This window comes from Pelmatolapia mariae, linkage group LG15 (genome assembly GCF_036321145.2).
Source record: "Pelmatolapia mariae isolate MD_Pm_ZW linkage group LG15, Pm_UMD_F_2, whole genome shotgun sequence".
In the NCBI taxonomy this organism is placed as follows: domain Eukaryota; kingdom Metazoa; phylum Chordata; class Actinopteri; order Cichliformes; family Cichlidae; genus Pelmatolapia; species Pelmatolapia mariae.
The window spans coordinates 37,767,858-37,793,129 of record NC_086240.1 but is presented as its reverse complement, the minus strand read 5'-3'; the positions used below and the strand labels follow the sequence as shown (position 1 = coordinate 37,793,129).

General features: G+C 40.3%; 1 protein-coding gene across 1 annotated transcript; it reads right to left on the bottom strand.

Moving 5' to 3' along the window:
• Positions 1-4,224: 4,224 nt before the first annotated feature.
• Positions 4,225-24,638, bottom strand: ppp1r2 (protein phosphatase 1, regulatory (inhibitor) subunit 2). The gene is made up of 6 exons (XM_063495548.1): positions 24,286-24,638; positions 15,153-15,260; positions 14,922-15,005; positions 11,631-11,725; positions 9,566-9,733; positions 4,225-6,646 (listed from the first exon to the last, which is right to left on the bottom strand). Exons 1-6 carry the CDS (start codon positions 24,411-24,413, stop codon positions 6,627-6,629), a joined length of 603 nt encoding a protein of 200 aa, XP_063351618.1. The 5' UTR covers positions 24,414-24,638; the 3' UTR covers positions 4,225-6,626.
• Positions 24,639-25,272: the final 634 nt, after the last annotated feature.

Sequence of the window (25,272 nt, the reverse complement as noted above, 5' to 3'; positions counted from 1 at the left end):
ACTCATTCACAAGGTCAGAAAAGGGCCTAGAACAACATCTAAAGAACTGTGGACCTCATTTGTCTCTGTTAAGGTAAAAACAGCATCCATGGGAGAGTTCCAGGGTGAAAACCACCGCAGTCAGGACTTAAATGCAATTGAGATGCTTTAGCATGACCTTAAAGTGTGGACTAAAAAATCCTCCACAGTGACGTGAAACACTCATCGTGAGTTGTTGTAAATGCTTGGTTGCAGTTCTTGCTGCCCGGGGTGGCACAAATAGTTATTAGGTAACAGGGAGAGGTAGGTTTGGATAACTTTTTTCCTCTTGATAAATAAAATGATTATTTAAAGACAATTACTCAGGTTTGTTTAATATTAAAAAAAAAAATCAGATTATCTGAAACATATGAGAAAAAAGTGAGAAATATGCTAAATAATAAGAAGAGGGAAAATACTTTCCACTGCATTATATATACATTACTCTATAAAACATATAAAAAATACATATTATTAGTTTAGAATTACTTTTTTAAATGCATAAAGTAACCACGAGGCAAAGACACAGTTTGAGAGAAACAATGTGGGACACATTAGTGATGCTGGGAGGTAGTCTGACATTTTCATATAAACACTAACTTATAAATAAAAAAAAAACAATAAACTGTGCAGATGGCAGACTTGGTATTTAGGATGTGAATAACAAATATATTTTATTTAAATACAACATTTCCAAGGATAAAAGCTTAAATATATTCCAAAAGTCTTGAGATATTTTTTATTATATATTTTATTTATTATTAATCTTTTTAACACATACATGTGCTTAATATTTCATCCTGTGTGAAAGTGAAAATACCTCTTTCTCACTTTCCTTCAGTTTCCTTGTACTCTGCACTCAAAAAATGCTGCGCAGGACATTTGGAAATGAAGAGATATTTTCCCCTGATTATTACCAAAGTCCTTCTCATTTAAAGTTCTCTGATATTGCCCTACTTCATACTGTCGCGTACAATGGTCCCAAAGAGCTTTTCCTTTTGATTTTCTTTTAGGAAACCACCAAAAGACATTGCCATCAGCCCACAAATGATAAGCTGTCTTTAGTATCTTTAGTAACTTTCAATTTAACTGCTTTTATGTCAGCAAAATTAAACATAATTGAAGGTTTCTTCAATAAGTTTAGACCCATTTATCAGTGCACCCCTAACGAAGAGGTAATGTAATGACACAAATCAGTGATGTGGATTTAAAACACACTTTAACTGGAATATAGCAGAAGTACAAACTGTTCTGATAATGCGTGGAAATCACTGTGACTTATAAAGCATCTGCTTGTTTTTATTTGACTAAATAACATCAAAAATGTTGGCTAATGTTTATCATTATGATTCTCTAGTCTGCTCACATATACTTTATTCTTTTAGTTTGTAAAAAAAAAAAAATTATTCCTTTTATGGGCAAACTGGGCTTCAGTGTTTGTTTACAGTACAGCTCCAGATCAATGTCCAGCAGCAGGCTTTACTCAGTTTGAATTATGCTATGAACTGATATGGATCCGTTTATGTCTTTTATTCACTGTAACATTTAACTTTTGGGTGACGGCACAAAGACAGAGAAAGAGCAAAATGAAACCAGTAAGTGTGGACATGTAGTCAAATTCACCAAAAATTATAAAGCTGTAGCTTTTGTTTTACCCAGATTCATTGATGATGAGTTCACATCATTAAGCACTGTGCTGTACTGTAATCAGTTTTGGCTCTGCAACCTGCTCTTCTAGGGTTAGCCTCGGGTTTGATATCTAAAGGCTCAAACCTAAAATAGGTTAAACCAGGTAGATTAGGTCTGATTATACACTCTGAATTATTCTCAGACATTACAATAGGTCATCCAACTGCTTAGATTGCTTTTGAAGGTGAAACTGTAATGTGTATCCAACTGAACTGAGTTGTGCAAATGCAAAAAGGGCTGATTATATTTGCAAACAGCATATTCCATTAATTTTATTTACAAGGCACTGCTGGCATCATGAATGAGAGCTGAGCCCCCCTAAAAGTTTAAACTTAGAATCGCCACTGGTTCACATTTCCTGCACCTGCAATGTGCACAGAAGGTGTTGCATTAAATGTATCCATGATTTCCCTACAGTAAAGATGAGTGTGACTGATAACTCCTAACTCCTGCAAGTAGCGTGTTTTATGTAGGAAACCACGCGTGTGAGTGATAAAGTTATAATATAACTATATAAGCTTTATATATAAGCTTTCAGACTGTTTTAATAGAAAATATATTTATATGAATTATTTTATATGTAAAGAAAATATGCTCTGGTCAAAACAGACTCCCTGTTTTTTCTAGTTTGGCATAAAATATGAATCTTTATTGTTATAATGATAAAGGAAGTATAATCTTGCTGGTCCATAACAACGAAAACAGGCAGGAGTGGTGGCTCTTTCATCGCCGACACGATCTCTGAGGTGGACGGGATCTTCCCCACTGTGCGTTACACTTCAAGTACACGAGCACTCCTCCACGAGAAACACTGAGTGGAATAATGAGTACTTTTCCCCGGGAATGAAAACAAGTTCGCCTGATTCGATTACGGTACAGCGATACTTTGAGGCTGAATAGGACCTCAGATGATGCATTTCTTTTTTTTTCCTTGCCGGAAACACACACACCAGACGAAACATGCAGAATAATCCTTTGCACGGAGAATGTCAAGCTTTATCCTCTTAGAATTACTAGAAATCCTCCGGGAAGATGAGATGTTTTGTGTGACAGCGCCATCTGGTGGCAGCCTACTGTTAAGAGGGTTTGTTTTTTGTTGTTGTTGTTTTTACTTATTTAAAGAAAATCTGTATGGCACTAACTTTGAATATGCTTGAAATAATTTCATTGTTGATATATTTTATGTACTTTTTTACTTTTAATTTGTTTACTCACCATTAGCTCAGTCATTATATAGTGAAAGTCAACTGTGATGGGACTGTAACATGGTTAATATAAAGTAGATCACCTGGAATCAGGCAGAATATCTGCTTTAGCTTAATGGAAAAACAGATTTTTATCTGTGCTATAATGCAGTGCATACTTCTGAAATAAATCTGGGGTTGTTGGGCAGCAATAAAGTACCTTAAAGTTAAAAAGCAGACCTGAAGATATTTGAATATTGCATATACTCACTAGTGTTAGGTACACCTGTTCGGCTGCTTGTTATCTAATGTGCTAATCACTTGGTAGCAGCTTAGTCCATTTATCCATGCACATCTGAGCATCACATTTGGGGAGCAAAGGCAATTTTGAGTGCAACGTCGTTGTTGGTACTCCAGAAGCTGGTCTGAGTGCTTAAGAAACTGGGATTTTCCCCATACAACCATCTCTAGGGTTAACAGAGACGAATTGCTCAATAAAAGACTGGAAAAAACTTTGGCTGGTCTGATGAGTCTGGGTCATTGCTGACACATTCAAATGGTGGTGCCAAAATTTCATGAAAGCATGGATTCATTCTGCCGCGTATCACTACAGGTAGTAGTGGCATCATAAATGGCTTCTTCCAGCAGGATAATGCAGCAGGTCAAAATAGCTCAAATCATCCCAAACAGGTGCGTTGAACTAATAACAATAAGTTCACTCCACTCAGCTTCCACAGTCACCAGATTTCAATCCAACCTAGCATCTTGGCAATGTGGTGAAAAGAAGGATTCACACCATGGATGTGCAGCCAACAAATCTTCAGTATCTGTGTGACGTGATCATGCCCATGTGAATGTACGAGGGGGGGGGGGGGGGGGGGGAAGCAACTGTGTATTACTAATAAAATGTCCAGTTAGGTTAGAAGCTTCAAATATCTGCGAAGTCATTGTTAAGTATTATAACTGAGTTCAAGAGACTTTTTTTAAATGGGTACTTTTATTTCTGCCAACTTGTATGACTAGTTGGGGGGAAAAGTATGTTAATAGAATGGACACATTTATAGATTCTAAATATGGATTTTTCTACAGTTTTCTTTAAAAAAAATAAATTAAAAATTAAACTGTAGAAAAAAATCTTAAAAAAAAAAAAAAAATTGAATGATGACCTAAAATGGCTTCTCTCTCTTCACACTCATGTCAAGAGAAAAAGTTTATACGGCCAAAAACTAGAGGAGGACAAAACAGTTGGGTGAGCTGCAGTTAAGAAAAGCTGTGTAATTTGTGGCTTTAATCAGACAGACACACGTTTAGTTCAGATTTTCTTGCTCCAAAACAAACCACACGACAGGAATTCCTAACAACGTGTGTTTAATGGTCAGAGACAAAAAAGAAAGGAAAAATATATATATAGACAATCTGATGATGCAAAGAACATGCAGTCTGGTAGTTTAAAAAAAAAGTACAAACATGGATTTAACATCCATGTCACTCTGAGACAGTGCAAAGTCGTGGGGCTGCTTAACAGTCTATCATCCTTAGAAAGCAAACCGGGGGGAAAAAAAACAAGTTGTGCGAAACACGGGAAACAAACAACGGGGCATATCCTGTTCATTTTACACACATGTACAAAGATACATGAGAGGCACGTTTTCTTTTGATCGGTAATAACCACCTACGGGGTGATCGTGTCAGATTTTAATCTTGTCCTTTTTATCTAAGTGAGAAGGTGAAGTCCTCTGAACTCTTCTATCAGTCTATGGATTCAGTGATCGAAGAAGAAGAGCTTCTAGAGAACATCGAGTTCCTGTTTCCTGATGAGAACCCTTTGATAATTAGCTGCTTGAATGGTTTTCCCCACTCACTTTACAGAGTTTCTCTTAGAAGGTGTTTTTATATAAGACTTTAAAATAAATCCAGAAGTCCAAATGTTTCAATGATTTTCCGCATTCCCACAATATAAAGCTCAATACTTTCAATCACAGTGAGGAATTAAAGGGTCAGAGGGAAATGAAAGCTCAAAACACGAGACAATCAAGGCTCCTGCACGCTTTTCATTTCAAAGACCTCCTCTTTGTTTACTAGACTCAAGTCATACAGTGTGTAGTCGGGATCGGGACCTTTGCTTTCTTTCCTCTGTTACTCGATTCAGACTACGTTGCAACTTCCTCGGCGCTTGCAGGAACACCAAACATTACAAAAAACCATCGAAAGCCACTTCCGACGTCTCCATTAAGGTCAGTAGCATCAGCATCTCTTTCTACAGAGATCCCAAACTGCATCACACCAAGATACTCGACAAGTCCGACAACTGGTGTGTGATGAAGCTTAAAACACAAAGTAAATAACATAATCACAGATTCTGTCAAAGCTCTAATGCAGTAGGCAAATTATGCAAGCAAGAGCAGAGCAAGCGCTCCAGTGGATGTTTTACCTCAGCAGCAAGACTTCAATACAGCCCCCCAAAACACTGTTTAAATTACCGTTACTGCTCTGGCGAGGAAAATAAGAGAACACTCATACCGTTGATCTTCCCTCATATCCTAACATACACGAGAAAAACAAACCGATTTTAGTTTAGTCTGATTTAAAAAAAGAAAAAAAAGTGCCTCAGTAGACGTCATACAGGCCGAATTTCTCACTGGATTCGATCAGGTGCTGATGAGGTATGCATGTTTGTAAAACCGAAATGATGAAACTGAGAAATACCAGGGGAAAAAACAAAACAAATCAATGTGCCGATGTAAATACAGTTAATGTGTAGCCATATGGGAGAGTATCATGGTGAGGCACTGTAAGTAGTGGCTTATAAACCAAAAAGCCCAACACCCCCACGGTCAAGACACCGTCTCAGTACAGCCCTCAACCTGAGATGCACTGCTCTACATATTACAAATGTCAGGAGTTTAATCAATGTAAGGCATCAAATTTTGATTATTATTATTTTTTTGGTGGCAAAATTTTAACTTTGTGGGCTACATACAGAATCCCCAACTTATTTTAACACCATTACGCTAATGAGAAGTCTTCAGCATTACCAGATAACTGTTAAAAAACGTGAGTGTGGATGAAAGCAAACAAACAAACTGGTCATCATTTTGACCAACTTTTATCACAGACAGTACTGAAGGGGGAAGGACAACACAACAGAGCAGCGGGTTATAAAGCAAAACAAAAACATACCAAAAAAAAATATTCACAGCCATCGGTGAAAGAGCCGTCGTCATGTCTCGGATACGCCTTTGAAGAGGTCGTGGGGTTTCCCCTGGCTTCCTCCAGGGCTGATGTGCTGGCTCTGTGGCCGACAGAGGAACCGTGTGGAGTGGCCAGACATGAGTCCTGGTACTTTTTTTTTTTTTTTTTTTTAAAGGCCTTGATCCTCCATTCAGGGTCAGAATCACACCCTTCACTGTGACGCCAGTTCAGAAGAGGCGGGAGGAAGAAATTCTTGGCAACAGGAGAGGGAAGAGGAGGGAGCAACAGTCTTCTTTTGTGTGTTGTACAGACTGTGGGGGTTGAAAAAACCAGTGTGTCATATTGCACAGTTGGAAGGAAAAGTAGAGCCAGACGTGTGACCGGGAGTTTAATGGCTGCTGAGAGTTGTTATATGGGTGTTGAAGCGGTGTTTTGCTGTGTTGCTCAGTGTTAAAAACATCAGCAGCATTGTCTTTCTGATTCTTGAGTCGACAAATACACGCACACACAAACACACGCAGGACTGAAGGTAGGAGACGGCATCTATGAGTCCAGAGAATCAGCTGGAGAAAGAAAGAAACAAAGACATGAGAAAAGACAGGAGTGGATAAATTTTTATTTTATTCAGCTTTTTCATCCTGGAAAAAGTGGACGTGAGTAAGCCATTTCAGTAAACGGACCAAACTCATGACTATAAAGTTTGGTCAAAGTGAGTACACGTTGAGACATGCAAACTAATGAGCAAAACAATTACTTCTAAACGTAACTGAAACGTGTCCAGTAAAAAGCTTGAACCAGGGCTCGCAAAATCGCTAGCCCGACGTCCCGGGGCTAGCGATTTTTCCAGTCGGGCTACCAGAATCTATCCCTGCCCTGCCCGTCGGGCTATCATAGGAAGGAAAAATATATGTCAATGCTTTTGCATTCTTTCGGAAATGTAGCTGGGTAAATATGTCATTGGCATCGGTGAACCACTGCCAATATGTGACTAGGGCTGCTCAATTAATCGAATTTTAATCTAAATTACGATCTGGGCTTTCAACGATCATTAAAAATGACTGAGCCGATTATTAGCACCTCCCTCGTGCTTTACTCTCGCGCTGCTCCGTGTGGCAAATCGAGCGCACCTCTCCGCGTTTCGAACACGCGGCACAACAATTAAGAGGAGCTAACAGAGGGAAGCTCGGAAAGCTAAGCAGAAGTTATTTGGAGAGGAGAGTGACTGCAGTTGGCTGAAAAGAGAGGTAAAAAAAACCCTTCAGTGGTGTGGAAACATTATGGGTTCGCGGAGTCAGACGTGGATCAAGTAGACATAGCGTGTAAACTTTGGTGTCGTAGCTGCACCACAGAGCGACATGGCAAAGTTCACTAAACATAGATGTTTACATTTTATTTTTTATATTGCAAACATTTGCACTGTTATCAGTATTTGCACACTATTTTATACTATTTTTGACAATCTTTAAAGCCATTATTCAATACATTGTTATTGTTAAATAAATATCATCAAATAATCGAGATCTCAATTTCAGTGAAAATAATCGTGATTATCATTTTTGCCATAATCGAGCAGCCCTATATGTGACATATTGAAATCGCATTTGAATTTGCGCTTGTTTTTTGCTTTCACTTTGCAATCGCGCGAACTGTGTATAGAGAGCGACAGTACTGATTGGTGAGTGACGATAATTTGCGCACCAATTCCTCTGACATCGTCTTATCAATCGTTAGTTTACTATGCAAACATGACAAGTGAAATCTCTCGCAGGAAGCTTAAACATGTGAGAGGTTGATCGCGCAGAGAATCGCTGAGCGTTATGTGAGTGCGTGTGTAAAGGCAGCAGGATATATATTTTAGTTCTGCTGAGCCAAATAAGACCGGTCAGGGTGAAGAAGTGACAGCCAAAGAAAAGCTTACCACAAAACGGAAAAGTTATGACAAATCAGACTATAAGGCAAAAAGAAAGTGCAGCTTTATGGTTTCATGGACAAAAGAATTTCTGTGGCTGGAATATGACAAGCTAAATAACCAGGGGTGCACATAAGTGGTCCGCAGGTGCGCATTCGCTGTCAAAATAAAATACGCGCACAAGATAAGAAGCCGCAACGCGTGTTTGCGTCCATAAGATTTTCTGGAGGAGGACAGACATTTGTTTAGAACTCTTAAAGATGTCGAAGAATCTCCTTTAAGCAATTACTTTGGTGTTCCTCCACCTCCAAAGAAATGTCAGATGGAGTCCGAACCACAAAAGAAGCGCGTATTCTAGGAAAAGTGGTTGCAGGAGGTGAGCTGGCTTTAAACAAATGATGAATGCACAGAGATTTGGTGCAGAATATGCCGTGAAAATCCCACTCTAGCGGACAAAAACAGTGCCTTTTATATGGACGCAAACGCGCGTTGCAACTTCTTATCTGGTGCGCGTCTTTTATTTTGACAGCGAATGCGCACATGCGGACCACTTATGTGCACCCGTGTAAATAACATAATGTTCTGCCGGGTGTGCTGTTGGTTTCCCTCGATTTCTGAGTCCACAAGTGCCTTTGTTACTGGGACCAGTAATTTTAAGAAAGGCCCCCATTAGAACCCATGAGAAATGCAAGAAATGGATTATTGCTCAGTCTGCAAATAACATACTAAAAATCAACCTGAAAAATCTGTTTAGAACAGCCTACTATGTTGCAAAGAGTGAACTACCACTGGCAAAATTTAGCAGTCTTTGCAAACTTCAAAAAGCAAATGGCCTAGATCTTGGTTCCACTTGCCTCGTACCTGTGATTTCAGTGGAAATTTCAAATTCAGGATCTGACAGACTGATTCCTGTTGTACAGTTCTTACAAGTTCATAGAAATTTCTGTTCAATTACAACCAAGTATTTGAGTTGATGATTGTAATTTTTATACAATATTGTAATTTGTGTTTCAACAATTTTTTGATTAATGTTTCCGTTACAATATTATAGTATAATATTGTAACGGAAACAAAACAGGAAACAAAACATAAAAAAAATTGCTCCCTTTTTTATTCGGGCTACTTAAATTTATTTTGGGCTACCAAAAACTGAAGAGTCCCTGCCCGAAGGGCTACCAGGGATTTTGAAATTTTGCGAGCCCTGTTGAACACAGCCATTCCTAAAGTCAAGAGTTCTACGACCCACTTAAAAACCAGAACATCCATGAGGCCCACCCGATCTTAAATCTTCAATCTAATCAAGTAATGTATTTCCTTGAAAACTTTATTCAAAAAACATAAACACAGGCTGTTGGCTATAAATTGCTACCTGGGCATATGCAAAGAGTTGAGGCATAAATAATAAGAATAATGAGTAATATCACAAACTAACCACTTCCTACTACCAATTTGAATTCACTTTTTATATAAATAAAAAGTGAATTCAAAGTGCCCACCAGGGGGCCCCAGCTCACACTTTGGGAATCACTGCTTCTAACAAATACCCAACAGGGCGCAGTCTCCCTCCCCTCACCTTCCTGTGGCGGGTCAACACTGATCTCCTCCGTCTCCTCCGTGTCATCTCTCATCTCCTCGTCTTCGTCGTCTTCTAGCTCGCTGGCGATGAGCTGGCGGGCTAGCTTGATGTTCAGGCCCTCATTGTAGTGCATCTTCCTCATCATCTGAAACTGTTTCTTTTTGGCTACAGGGGACAGAGACATTTGAAATCACTTTAATTTGCCAAAAGCAGCGAAAAACAGCTGGCATGTTATAATGATAAAACAGAGCTTGACTCATGGAAAGGTTGATGCACCGTAAAAGCATGCAACAACACTGTCCTGCATCTGGCATCCGTAAACAATAATCTACAATAGACAATATAGTAACTATAGACAACAATTTTCAAGTGTCTGCAGTTTTTTATTTGGTCTAAAATAATAAATAAGAGGGAAACACATGTGCCTGTTTAAAAATAAATAAATAAATAAATAAATAAATCTCAAGCATGGCATGACCTGCAGTCTGGACATTGCAGCGAGGGTCGCTATAGCAACTAAAAGAAGAAAGCCAACATCTTCACACAAAAACCTCAGCAATCATATGTCAGTTTCACTGACATCCAAGAGGAATGTTCCAGTTATACTTTCAGATTCAAACACTCTATCCTTCCTCCATCAACAACTAAACACAGCAATTTTCATTCCTTCCCTAATGCCATGTACTCCTGTGGTCATGGAAACGCTCCAATTGACTTTGATTAGCCCACACGGCATCCTTGAGGACACTGATAACCTTCACCGGTGAGTCAGAGTGGATGTTGTGAATGTTTACGCGACTCCTGCATTTCTGCTGTTTGATCCAGCTGGCCTTTGTGTAATGTAAGCAGTTTTGTGTGGAGCCTGTTTGAGACCTAACAGAGGCGCTGCTGGCCTGTGTTTACGCCTCACAGTGTCAGTGATGCGGCACTGGCCAACTCAGCATTTAATGCACACATCTGAGACAGTAAAGGTTACAACGAGGTTTGGCCAAGCAGAAGCAGAGTTTCTAATGTGTGAAACGAAAACAGTGGGCTAATTAAACCATTTCAGACACTGCATGTACGCAGAAATACAGAGCAAATAAAAACATTTAGTGTCAGTACTTGTTGATGTAAGACTATTTAATAATTAAAAAAATAAATAACTTTGTGGCTGCATAATAAAACTGTATGAATATTGTTGAGGATGAACTCTGCTACTTTTGCACGCTGGCATGTCCCACTGAGATGAAACCCCGGGATAGTTTACTTCTAATTTAATTAGATTTTCAGATTATTATACTGCAAAAAAAACATCCAATCTCATCTTTGGGCTTGTCCATTACATAAATAAATTAACTTAATTAACAACAGATAATCTGTGGTAGAAAATTCAGTGTTAGAGTACTTTAATGACAATCCTATTAACATGCACTAACACACATCTGTTGTTGTTGCTTTTAACAAATCTTATCATCCTGTTGTGTCACATGATTAAACTGCATGTCAAAAAACTGCTGATGATGCTCTTGCAGTTGGGAGGATATTGACCGGATTTGTGACTTTCCAGACTGTTCTCTCGCTGTTACCTGCACAGGCCAGATATAAATATAAAAGCCAGCAACAGTAATACATTCTGTGTGTGTGTGTGTGTGTGTGTGTGTGTGTGTGTGTGTGTGTGTGTGTGTGTGTGTGTGTGTGTGTGTGTGTCTCCTAATACAGTTCTGCATCTGAGAGCGGAGTGTGCACAGAAGGGCAAAGTGGGAGAACAGTCAAACGCATGCTGACAGAGAGAGAGTCACCGTGTGTGTGTGTGTGTGTATAGAGGAAGTCAGCAGAAGGTCAAGAGCACACTAAACACTTGAGCTCTTTCTCAGTCTGTCCCCTCTCTGCCAGCACTTGGCTGTGGAGTGTCACTCTGCATTTAGTCACCCTCACAGCTGTGTAGGACACTTTGTGTTGAGGTGGAAGGAATACATAAACAGGTGAACTGCAGGATGCACACGCCAAAATAGGCTGAAAGCCCATGACCGCTTCAGAGAAAAAATTGCAATATTCCACTGAAATCTGAGTGGATGTCTACCTTGTTCTTCAGGAGTGAGCTCCTCTTCCTCCTCCTCGCTGCTCTCCTCCTCTTCTTTCATGAAGCGAGGCTCTGAGCCCTCTGCTGCCACCAGCCTTAAGAGAGAAACAAAGGGCATACATTAGGAGATTCACAATCCAATTTTACTTGTCTTAATTGTGGTTTCACTCCATTACACAAGTGTGAAACCAAACGCAAACAGGTAATGACTGATAGAGCCTCAAAGTCACTGTGAGTGGTTAAAACAAACAAACAAATAAACTGGAGAGAAACAAAGCAGGAGAGGCATTAGGGGAGGTGGAAAAACGAGTAGGCAGAGTGAAAAGTGTGGGGATGCGAGTGTGTGAGTACTCAAGCATGAGATAAAAATAACAAAGAGCTTTAACAGAGGTGGACAAAATGAATAACGAGTCATGGCTGAGTGGATGGTAGTGAAAATGTGAAAGTGCCCACGGGGAAGCTCCCATTTACTGTGCAACTGCCCTCCAACCAACCAGCTCGAGAGAAACACGGCAATTTCTCCACTGTTTCTATGTGCTGAAACAACGCTGGCGAAGCATTGTGAAGACAAGAGGAAGAGAGATGGCACGTGAGATACAGTTAAGAAGCAACAAGGTAGTCACTTCAAAGCCCAGTTGCAGCAAACCACTTATTTGTTCCCTCAATGGCAGATAATGCTTTTCATATCTGGCATAGAAAGGGCCTAAAATCCTTTGCAGACTTATATGAAGACAGACAATTTGTAAGTTTCTCTCAAATATCCACCAAATTTGGCATAGCTGCAGCTCAGTTTTTTCGCTTTTTACAGGTCAGACATTACGTGCAGAGTGTGACAGCAGAATTCCCCCAAATGCCTTCGCACAACCCAGTAGATGATTTTTTAACGGTCAACCCAACCTCAAGGGGTATAATATCAGCTCTCTACAGCTTAATTTCCAATTTACAATGCTCTTCAATAGCTGCTATCAAATCTAAATGGGAACAGGACCTTACCTTTCATATTACGGATGAACTGTGGGACTCTATCCTTGGTCAGGTTCACAATATATCAATGTGTGCTCGACATACACTTATCCAATTTAAGATAGTTCATCGGGGGCATTGGTCCAGGGATAGGCTGGCACACATATATCCAGGGGTGGACCCAGCCTGTATAAGGTGTGGGGGTGCTCCTGGTACATTGTTTCATATGTACTGGTCCTGTCCTTTGTTGTCCACCTTTTGGAAATCTGTTTTCCATTCGATGTCTGAAGTCGTGCAGCATCAAATTGAACCAGAGCCACTCTGTGCTATGTTTGGTGCGGTCCAGAATTTGAATCTGTCCAACTCCAGACTCAGAATATTAAACTTTTCATTACTGCTGGCCAGGCGAGCTATTTGCTGAAATGGAAAGACTCGTCTCCCCCTTCACACACACAATGGCAAAAAGATGTAATGTCCTGTATGGATGTAGAAAAAATTAGATATACAGTTCGAGGGTCTAAAAATAAATTTTATAAACTCTGGTCTCCCTTTCTGGACTTTTTTGAAAGGCCCTCAACTATTGTTACTGAGTAGTCCAAGGAAACCCCCCCTCCCCTCCCCCCCGCTCCTTTTTTTTTGGTTTGTTTGTTTGTTTTTCCTTATATGAGTTTATTTGTTGTTTTTAATTTTTGTTTGTTCTTTTGCTTTTGTTTTGTTGGGCCGCAGGCTGCCAACTATTTGTTGTTTTAAGGGTTAGGGTGGGAACAGGATTGAAATTTTGGAAAATTCTGAAGCATTTTTTTTGTATACATTATATTGAAACCTTTGTTTAATAAAAAAACTTTTGAAAGAAAGAAGAAGCAAAGGTAGCACAGTTAGGAAAAGAACAGTTGGATAACTGATGGATGACGGGAGCGAGAGAGAGTGGATGCTGGGGATCTAAACGAGGAAGAGCGCAGAGGAAGAGAGCAGCTGCTGCACTATCTGGAGGGTTTAGTGTAAAACAATGGCTGGCACTCATTGCACAAGCAAACAAAGGCGGCTAATTGACTTCCAAGCCTGAAGCTAATCGCTACACTCTGTGGAGCACACACACTCGAGTGAGCTCATCCCAACTCTGCGCCGATGCGCTTATGTAAGCACAGTAACTCATAGCGGACACGCTTCTCGAGCTTCCCGTTAGCGTCCGCATCACGGCTCGGAGTGGCTTCTGAACACAGACCTTTTGGATCGCAATAGCAGGAGACAATAAGATGTTATCCGCCCTCCTGCTTTCCATTTGTGTCCATGAATTATGACACAAATCACTTGTTTTGTAAAAGCACCTATCTTCAGTATGCTCTCAAGCTTCGGCTCCTAATTCAGTATTTTCACTCCAAGAGATTACATGTGGAGTGCATTCAAATTGGATTCGATAATACACATACTGTAAAATTCTCAGATTTCAAATACAGACAGTGCCATAGTGGCTTTAGCAAGGGTTTTACAGTATAGAGGAAATTTGTTGGCAGACCAAAAAAAGGGTTTAGCCCCAGCCTGAGGACTGCAGAAGAACCTGCAATGTTAGCTGGGGGTTTGTTAGCATAAGCAATAATAAGACGTCCATGAAAGAAAGCACCTCAGACTCACTGATAATCAAATCGTTTTTACATCTGTTGTCATCCCCCAAATACTTATAAGCCCAATACAACACTGAAAAAAGCAGCTTATTTCTGTTCCTACTGTTATTTGAATTCATCATCCAAGTTTACCACTGATAAAACGTGGAGTTGCTATAAACAGCAGTCGGTCTGCTAAAGGTTTGCAACTGAATAGAGCCAAATTGGTGATTGCATGTCAACCGTTTGTGATAAATGGGTGAAAAACACAAATCTGTTTCCGCCTACATACACAGAAATTCACATTAACTACTGACACTCAGAGTCCAGTGATAACCTCACAAATCTGAAATAGGTCACATATTTAAAAACGAATCAGCAGGATGTGACCATATGCTGGCATTATAGTCCTTCTTCCAACTTCCAGCATACATTTAAGTAAAAACACTTATTCATTGGAGTATATTTGAAGTCATACTTTAACTGAATGGAACAGCTGTTAAGAAAAACACAGACTGCTTCATATGTTTGTGGATCAGAATATTACTACAAGTTCTGTCACTGGGACTTATGGATAATTGTGCAGCAACATGGCGCTCAGTGTCTGAAAGCCATCAGAGTCATTTTTATGCACATTCCCGTTGAAGGACAACAATGATAGCGTCTCTAATCAGCTGCACCCTCGCTTTTCATTTGCATTTGTCTCCCAGCGCTCAAATTCAATTCTTACTTTGATGCCAGGTCATCCACTGCAAGTCCACTTTGGCCGTCTGAGTCACTCAGTGCCCCTTCATCTTCGTCATCCCCAATCATCCTGAAAGAGAAGTTTATAAAGTGAATAATGAAAGCAGGGCAAGAAAAAGTCCTGAACAGTCAGGCACCTCTATAGTAAAAGAAACGAATGATAAACTGCCATGTAGAGCGCTACTGTTTTAGTAATATTTAAAATGATATTTTGAACCTGTTGTAAGGTGTGCTGGGTTCATCGATCTTCATCAGGCCGTAATCTTTGTCAGGTGGATGGTATGTGGCCAGGATGTTCATCTCATCCCATTTCTGGGACTTCTTCCTGTAAAATGGATGGAAGAAGAAGGGTTAAACAGACACTCACTCAATGTGGACCACTGCGCACCCAGCTACCATCCCATCCCACAGTTTCCTCCAGGGAGACGAGTGAACAGATTTAATCTAGGACTGAACGTGCCCCAGTTTTCACTCAGACTGCATTATTTTGGGAACACACACACACACGGACAAAGGCCCAGAAATGTCCTCCGCGCCAGTTTGTCCCAGCAACTACCAGGAAGTGCCACGGTCTTTGCTTTTGTGTCAAGGTAACACATTGCAGATGCGGGTGTGGGTTTGAGCGGGTGGTGAGGCTTATCAGCTGCGAGTGAATGAGGCCAAAAGTCCAACAACTGACTCATTTGAAACAATCGCTTCGAGAGTTGATTCTGGTTCCATCTCTCTTTAGCACGTCTGCTTCTAATCCCTCAAATGGTTTTATTCTCATCTGGGGAATAAGGTTTTCACCTCGGCATGCTCAGTCGGGATTTTTTTTGTTTTGTTCAAAAATTACACTAATCCGTGCTACCCTTTCAAATCCTTAGAGGAAATGAACTGAGACAAAGACAGCAAATCAGTGCTGAATTTGAATTTTTGCTCAAGAGGATAAAGAGAACACCTGCCACCTGCCAAGAGGAGTGATGCTGGAACCCTTTCTTTTAACTCACAGAAGAAGATGTTATTGCACTGCCAAGAGTTTGGCAGATTTCTGTAGACTTACTTGTAATAATTTCCATTTTATTTCTTTCTCCTTTCAGTTTATTCCAAGCCACGGAAACTTTCTACTTTTCACACATTTAACACTTCTAATTCCAGACAAGTTCAGCCAAACTTAGAGCCTCAATTCAAGGTTATCAGGGTCTGGTTAACCCACCTCTGCTTTCTTCTGCTACGGTACCACATCTTGACTTTGTTCATGGAACAAAAGGTCAAGTATCATGGGCGACAGGAAGAAGTGGGAGGCAGGAGATGCTTAATCCACCGCCTGCTGTGACAAGCCAAAAAAGCTCCACAGACTTGAGCGCTACAACTGCTTCATGTGAATGAACTGGTTCATTAAACTGTTTACATGAAAGCTTCAAACACAAGAGCTGCGTTTATGTCAATTTCAAAACAGATGGACTCATGCTGAACTCAGACTACACAAGATGTTTGCCTGTCATGATGGGGACTGCCTCAGATTAAGTGATTATAGGATAACAAACTCTCTCCTTTTCATGTGTGAGAGGCATGACAGACAGCACGTATCTCCCTGGTCAATCCGGCGCGCTGTCTTTCCTGACGACATTAGTAAAGAGGGCATAGTCAATGTTTTTTTTTTAATGTAAACAGATCAGATACATGTGCAACATTGTCCCTATTATGTCGTCATGCTGACAGTGGTACACAGCTGGGCAGTGGAGAAAAAATTCTCATCAGCTGGCAAAATGCTTGGTGCTCACCAACCTCACAGAAGTGCCACCGCCCAACCCTCCAACGTAACAGCTTATTTTTACTGTCAGGATGTTGTGATGCATTCCAAGGCAACTTTAATTTTGGTGCATTATGACAAAAGAATCAACTGTTGGGGGACTTCACCCACTGCTGTTCCCAAGCCAAAGCAAAGGCCCTGCGATGTCCGGGCTGGGCTATAACCAGGCTGATGTAGCTTTCCCATACATGGATTAAGGCTAATCTCAGACTTACAAGAAAAATTCAAAAAAGGAACTTCACTGGAAGAACAGGTAGCTCTCCTGGCTTGTCACAATGACACATCAAAAATGAGAACAGAGGATTAGTAGATCTCAATACTGAAATCAACCTTCCAATCGCCAAGTTTGACTAAAAATTGGGCACCAAATGGGACAATGCTGCTGACCTGAACTGTGGCTCACAAAGTGGCCTAGCAGTGGAAGAAAATACTCTAAATAAGCTGCTTTTGGAATGAATGCACAGAATCAATGTGGACTTTTTACAAATATATCAACCACAAAGCTTTCATCTGCATCAAAGTATTCCTGACCTGAGATTGCTGTGGCTCCTTTCTTCCTACTTGACAAGTTGGGGAAAATTTGCAGCTGCAAGAGTCAAATCAGACAACACTAAAGACAAGCAGAGCTTCAGAAACATAACAACAGACTCGGGTCTTGGAAATAAACAGGATTTTGCACATTACAGTGTTTTGTTTACTTCACTCTAGTGTTTCATTTATATTTATAAAAAAAGAAAAGAAAACAGAAGCAGACCACTCTGTTTCATTCCCACCAAACATCTTCACTAAGTCATTAAGAGCATCGTGAAAATTGTAGCACAAAGATGAAGCACCTGCCTCTGCACGCGAAGAAAAAAAAAAGCAGGACACAACCAACTACTAGTACACACTAAATATAGAGCTCCATCTCTTATGTGATGATGACTTCCTCTCGAAGGTGGTCAACAGCTGGCGACATAACGCTTCAGGAAAACTCATTAAATAGAGTGAGTCATCACTGCGAGCTGAGCCGTGCTATCAGGTGGCATAGGCAGAGGGCGGTGAGGAAAGGTCCAGCCCCTGTGCCCTCTACCGCAGCATCAGCCCGCCAACAGTAACAGCAACGGGCACAGTTTTTAAACAGAGGTCAGTATAAATCCACAAAATATACTGCTTCCTGAGTACTCTAAGCGAGTGCCATGACCTGCCTCACGGGGAAACAACATAAAAAGGAAGCGTGCCAAGGGGAACGCTTAATTAAACCAAATGAAAGTGCCAAATTAAATATTTACAACAGGGAGCGTGGAAAATTAGCATTAAAGCAGTAGCAGCCAGGGAAGGAAATGAATACCAGCCACAGGGAAGAGCTAATCAGTTTTTACAGGTGTCCCTCCCAGTTTAACTTTGAATTTCAGCAATCCAAATATCAGCTCTGATCAAGACCACACAACAGGCAGACGGCCTGAAAAGAAGGCCATGAGCCACCTCCTCAGTTACTACTGTGCAGACTGTGGTGGTGTGAGAGGAGAAAAAACAAAACACAAGCCAATACCAGGTTTGTGTGAGCAAATAAGGATAACTCATGGTTAAGATAACCTCCTATTAAATCCATCTGCTGACTGCAAACTGTTGAGCAAGCAATAGAAAAGATAACGTAGACAACCATTTGAACATTTATGTAGTCGTTATCATTTTCCCTTTGTCCTCTCCAACTGATCTACTGTAAACCACACTGGTAAAAGTGGTCTATATCTGCTTGCATTTACAGATGGTCACAGCCAAATAGTCTCACAATTATTAGACAACACAGCAACTTTGTGATTACGCATTTAGCAGGTCAGTGATAATACAGTGAGAATTATTAAGATATATACTTAACAAGTGTGCGCACCCTTTGGTACAGCACAGAAAAAGATTACGCAAAGTTTGAGAGACGGCCAGCTAGAATTAGGACGAAAACTATTCCTTAAGCTCCTCTGATCTGCTCAGACTGTAGAGAAAAATGTTCAGGGGAGAAGCGGAGCAGGGTGGAACACAAATTAAATGCACTAGCAATCAAGATGACATCACAAATCCTAAACTTCAAAGGTCAAATGTTTCATTTCATCTGAACAAAACTACACCCACAGGTGGTATAACACTAAATTACGGCCCACTCCTGGGCCATGTGCCACAAAAGAGTAAGATATCTGCACATTTTACTGCTTCTTAATAAAGCTGTGGTCACACTTTAACCTGGTAGACAAGAGGCTGTGAGACACCTGTTGATCTTTCCTCGATAAAAAAGCTGGCTGGTCAACTGCGTTTCCAGTTTCAACTGGAAACACAGTTGACCCCATCTGACCTGTACAGAGGAGTGTAAAATGACAGCCAGGGGTTAACAAAGTTTTGTCTACTATCCATGTTATAGAAAATCAGAGATTCACTGCCTACCAGTCTGATGCTACATCATACAGTCATGATGAGGCCTGCGAGACAGTTAAGGAAAGGTTGGATTTCATGGAGGCATCAATGAATTATATATGACTGGGTGTGAGACTCAGACATTACTGTTAACTAAATAGCAGTGGGTGATTAAAGGGACAAGAAACAGTGCTTGTTTTTAGCAGCAAAAAAAAAAAAAAAGTTGTTAAAGCCTTGAATGCAGAAGGAATATAATCCCCGCTTCAAATGAACCCTTTTGCTTTATTTTCTTCTAAGATTTATCTTTGCTTTTTCAAATCCAAAGCAATCTCGTGGCAGTTTGTAAAGCTGTCACAACTGCTGATCTGCAAACTCATGTCTGTGGACATGTGTGTTTTTGTTTTCTTGAATTGAATCTGCTCTGTCGTGTTTGTAATGATCTTTGTCCACATACAACACAAGATCAACATTTTCTGCTTTAAAAAAAAAAAAAAAAAAAAAAAAAAAAGCAAAACAAAAAAAGACAACTTCACCCACATTTTAGGGGTGGCTGGGGGTTGTTGACGAAGCGACTCCTTTTGCCACTCACATCAGAGCCATATAGGAGTCACATACCATTCACACTTTTGCATTATTTATTAACACATAATATGTGATTAATTCAAAATACATAACTTGGTTAGGTTTGGAAAAAGAAAATCACAGCTTGGGCTAAAAATGCAATGGCTGCTAGTTATTTTAGAACTATGTTTTCATGGTCACCATGGTAACGTGTCCAAGATTCTTGTGAACAACATCTCATTCAGACATGCCAATCTTTCTACTGAAACACAAAACTTTGTATTTGTGCCAACGGTCATGAAAAAAAAATGCCCCAATTCATGTCCATGAACACAAATTGCTGGAATAGCGGATCCTGTTTGTTTCATCTAAGAGGTGATAAAGAAAAAAAATTCTAAAAGGTGCATCGCACTGACTGTAAACCACAGAGTCAGACTGAGAGTGCATGAAGTGCGTAAACACAGACAGGTGGTCACATAAATGAATGGTGGGTTTTTGTAAAGCTACTTCAGGATATCCTGCTGGCAGAGCGAGCTGGTGGAGGGAATGTGATGTTTTACACAATTGAAGATGATAAGAAGGAGAACATGTTTGTGCTGTTGCTCTTTGTTAGTGCTGCCAACTTAAAATCATGGTAGAAATTAGCCTTACCAACTCTTTTGTGAATGACATTCAACAGGGCAAATTATTCGGTATATAAACTGCCTGTATTCTACAATAAAACCTTCAGATAATAAGCCTTTAAATACATTTATGCACACACTGACTATTGGGATGTTTAGAAAAACCTGCTTTGTAACGCTGTGCTGGTACCTATAAAGGAGATTTTGACCTCCAAATACAGGACACTCATTAGGACAGAGATAAAAATACAAGCATTTTAAAAAAAAAAAAAAAAAAAAAACACTGTTATTTAACAAATGGCCAAAAATAACAAGACCATCTCTGTTGAGTAAGGTAACATAGAGTCATTGCTTTAACTATACGCACACCAGTGATGTACATGTGTAATCGCCCCCCCCCCCCCCCCCCAAAAAAGTCCCATTTAGAGATAGAAACCCTGGACTGATAAGGCTTTAAAACTCTAGATGATTCTGAAATCAGCTTTATTGTGCATTACATCTTCCTGTATTGCTTAACCATTTGATTCTCAACAATATCTATCAGACTAAATAAACAACTTGATTAGTATATCTCGGGGCTTTTTTGTTTTGATTTATTTTGTTGTTTATTTTTGGGGGGTTTTGGGGGGAGGGGATGACAAGCATTTACCCAAGGTTTTGAAAATTATGAAAAATGTTTGAAGACAAAACATTAACATCTATATTGGTACAATATGAGAGCATGGATGCTCTGCATGCAGACAGTGTTGACACGGTCCAGCTCGAGTTCTCCATGGATTTGGTGCTTGGCTGCACACGGGATCTGTCCAGAAAACTCTTTTTCCTCCACTTCCTCGTCAGTCAAAGAGAGGCTATTTTTAGAACAGTACAGAAAAAGCTTGATTCACTGTTGAATTAGGAATTCACTATTAACTGCCATCCTGGTATGGCCTAATTTCTCATGCTGCAGCTCAGAGAGAGCTCCTCCTGTCTAGACCTGCTGGCACGGGATAAACAGCAGGCACAGTGGATGGTAAATCACAGTTAGCCTCTGCCAAGTAAAAAGAACTGGATGGTTACCCTTTGAAAGTAACCAGTAAGACATGTGGAGGGTTTATTCATGAACATGATAAATGCTGTTATTGATAGAGTCCAGTGAGCTCCCAAAAATGTAGCAGCATTTGGCAGGTGGGTGGTGTTAATAAATGTCCATGACTATAAAGCACACAGAACTCATTTCATGTAGTGCCTTAAAAGCCCTCATATGTTGTGTACATTCATTTTATTGACTTCATCACATCAACATATGTAAAGCTGTATCCTGTAAGCAGGGTTCATTTTTTAAAAGTTTAGCCCATACTGCAAATGTGCTTTGCAGTGACTCAAACATGCTCAAGGGTTCTGCGAGTGGTTCAAATCTTAATAAGACACTAATGAGGGATCTGAACCTCTCTGCATTAACTTTGATAACTTCCTGTGCAAAAGTTATTCTTTTTTGGTTCAGATATTCCTCCTACCCAACTAAGTCACCATTTTTGATCTTATTAGGATTTGTGTCCACTCCTCGATCACACTATGCCATGTCTCCTAATGTCACACATTACCGGGATAATCAAAAAACAGCAGGGGCAAATGGAACCACCTTGCTTACTTATATATTGTCCCTTTGTTAAAATTTGACCTTGTTGGCACTAATACAACCTAATTCAACAGCTTCAAAAGTTTGCTTACGCACAGTTGCCTGAGGCCAGAGAGAAAACAGAAAGTTGGCTGTGGAAATGACCTAACTGGATTCGGTCATTTGGTTCATGTTCCCTGCCACAGTCAAATGCATATGAGAAGGTGAGGCTCCAGACAGAGAGAAGCTAACCTGCAGCTCTTGTCAACTCAATCCTCAGCACAAGTACCTAACAGGCAACAGGATGGCTGATTAAGCCGTTCTCTGCACCGGTTTCTGCATATCAGCATTTCATTAGGTACCCTAGTCACGTCCCTGTGAGACTATTGGCCCACTCTGATTTATTTGCCCTGCAATGGTCCCGAATCTGAAGCAACCCCACCCCCATCCTTGATATCTTTGCTTGGTGTCCTTTACTACTAGTGGTTATGTGAGCAGTCGCGCTGGCCAACATGAAGTTGGATGTTAAGCCAAATAACGTGAGGTGCCCATAAAATCTGATAGGCAGCTGGAAATAAAGGTCACATTAGATGTGTTCAGAAAGCAGAGGTTATACCGAGCCTCATGAATATTCAACAGCAGTGTTATGAGATGTGAGTGTGTCCCCCCTCATATCTGATAAGAATCCCACATTATTGCTGTTCACATCAATCTGAGTTCAGTGAGGCAGGAGCGCATCTACACCCTTTTTATTTGACTAGATGGGATACTGTCACCTGTTCTCTTCAACTTATATAAGGATAGTCTTTCTAAAACACTAAATGGGGGAGAGCCTTATTAACCATTTGATATATGCTGATGATTTGGATGTCTTGTCTCCTTATGGTGCTGGCTTGCAGCAGCTGTTTCAGGTCTGTTGAAGGTATGGTTTACAGTATGGTACTGAATTCAACCCTTGAAAGAGCAGAATAATAATCACCTCAACTAAAGTGAATCAGAATCCCTGATTTCCCTCATTTTGTTTGGGAGATAGTCTTAAATGTGTCCACTAAAGTTAGATATCTGGGTCACATCATCTCGAATGATCTTCGTGATGATGACGATAATATGAACAAGGAAATAATCCCACATGTGTTCAGATGATGTTAAAATACCTCTTTTTTAGAGCCTGTTGTACTCGATTTCACACAGCAGATTTGTGGTGCTCTGGCAGTGTATCAAAAATGCAAAAGCTTCAGGTAGCATAAAGTGATGCATTCAGGATCTTACTCAAAGTAACATGATGTTTGTGACTACTAATGTCCTGTCCTTTCATGCTTTGGTGAGCAATTCTATATGCCGATGAACTGATTCAGAAAATATGATCATGTTTCTAGTTTGTTTTTTTAAGGTTTGTTTTGCTTAAGTGATACAACATATTTCTTTTGCTTTTCGAAACATGCATGAGGACAACCATGTTTACCACAGACAGTTGTTTCAGTGATAATGTCAGTCTCAGACATAAATACCAGAGGAAAATGAAAGAGGACACAAATCTGAAGTCTGGCAGACTAATCAAATCTTTGGCAACACGTAGTATTTAGTATAAAGTTTAAGCCGTAGGGACAGTGTGGTCTAGTAACAGGGTGTTGATTGTAGCTGTGCTGTAAATGTCGTAGATATCGATCACTCTAATACAGCCTTTAACAGGCAAAGTGTTACACGGTGCTTGCATTAGACATGCATCGCATGCAGTATATTTCTTTAATATGTAGAGGTTTTTTCCTTATCCAAAGCTTGATCCATGACCATAAAACAAACCACTTGCTGCTTAAAATCACTGGCAGAGAAGGTTGATGAAATTAATGGCCTTAGATTAGGTCATGAAAATCCTCGATCCTCTCGCAATACATTAGTCTACACATCCATGCGTAAACGCGCCACTTTTTGCCCAACTTCACGTTATTATGCCTATTATGGTAATGGTCATCTGAGAGCTGTCACTATCGCGGTAACAGCTCCACACCTTCTTTTACTAGTGCTGATTCATGCTACTACACAGTGATGGGCACTGAAACCTCTAACAGAATAACCGTTTGTTAGCAGGCGTTACAGTCACACTGCATGTGGTGATTGTTTATTACAGGCTAACAGGCTAACCTGCTTCCAAGGGGGTGTAAACGTTAGCGCTCGGTCATACCTCCCATCAAGGTTTAAATCAGAGACGAGACATCACACTGTCTGATAGTTACAGAAACACCCAGAAAGTTCTCAATTCGGTACCACACATTGCCGGCAAAAATTAACAGCCAATGAGGTGACAGCGGGGTAACGTTAGAAAGGCTAACAAGTGTTTAGCCATCGTTAGCTAACGTTACTCGGCTACCAGCCTCAGCACAGCTCAGGCAAAACTTACTGTTGGTCATCCTCCGAGAGCCCCGGGACTTGTTCTGTAATCTCTTTTGGCTCATCGTCGGGCAGCGACTTGTTTGTAGCGCTGTTCTTGTTTTTCAGGATGCCTTTTATCGGCCGGGGAGCTGCCATTCCCACACGCTGACTGTCAGACCGGTGCTGGCTTTCAACTATTTCTCCTGCGCTGATTTTCTTATTCTGTGATTTATACGATTCAGTTACAAAACACAGACTCTGGTTTAATGGTGCACTCCGTCATAACTCAGTGCTCGTCCTCAAACTCCGGAGAAATCTAGTCAGGATCCTGCATGTCTACTCTCTCCCCGGTTGTACGCTGACTGGTTGGGCGGCGGGGTAACAGCGCTACTAGCGGGTATGCTCGACGCGACATATCGCGGGATTTCTAAACGAGATTTAATTTTTTCATCTGGTGCTGCGTTTTTGCGCTCGGAAAGGACAGATTTTACAAAGACAAGCCATTAAAAAAACACTTACAAAAGACAAAACCCCATAACAATAACAAGATTATAATTATCTAAAAATAACGTAGGCTGTCACCTTTAATTGATAGGGTCAATTCTACGTAAACGTGCTAAAATGTATTTATTTTTCAAATTTTTAAACACTGTAACAATACTACAATATAACTTTTTGACTTCGCGTATTCACACAAATGACAGCTTTAATGATTTTTTAAAATAATTTTTGTACATTTACTTAAAGACTCTGCTGTTCGCTGGTGTTACCTTAGTCCTTCGGCAACTCTGATCAATTGCTTGCTTTATTTAAAAAAGAGAAAAAAAGAAAGAAAAAAGCAACAAAAGTGTCTTGAAAACAGTTAAATAAGAAAAAATGACACTTCATTTTCACCAACAACACTTTCTACATAATTTACATGCTTCAACAGGAGTATGATGAAAGGCATTTAAAACCTTAGGAAATATTATTTCTTCAGTCTCTCAGCACATTTAGTCACAGAAGAAGAGGAATG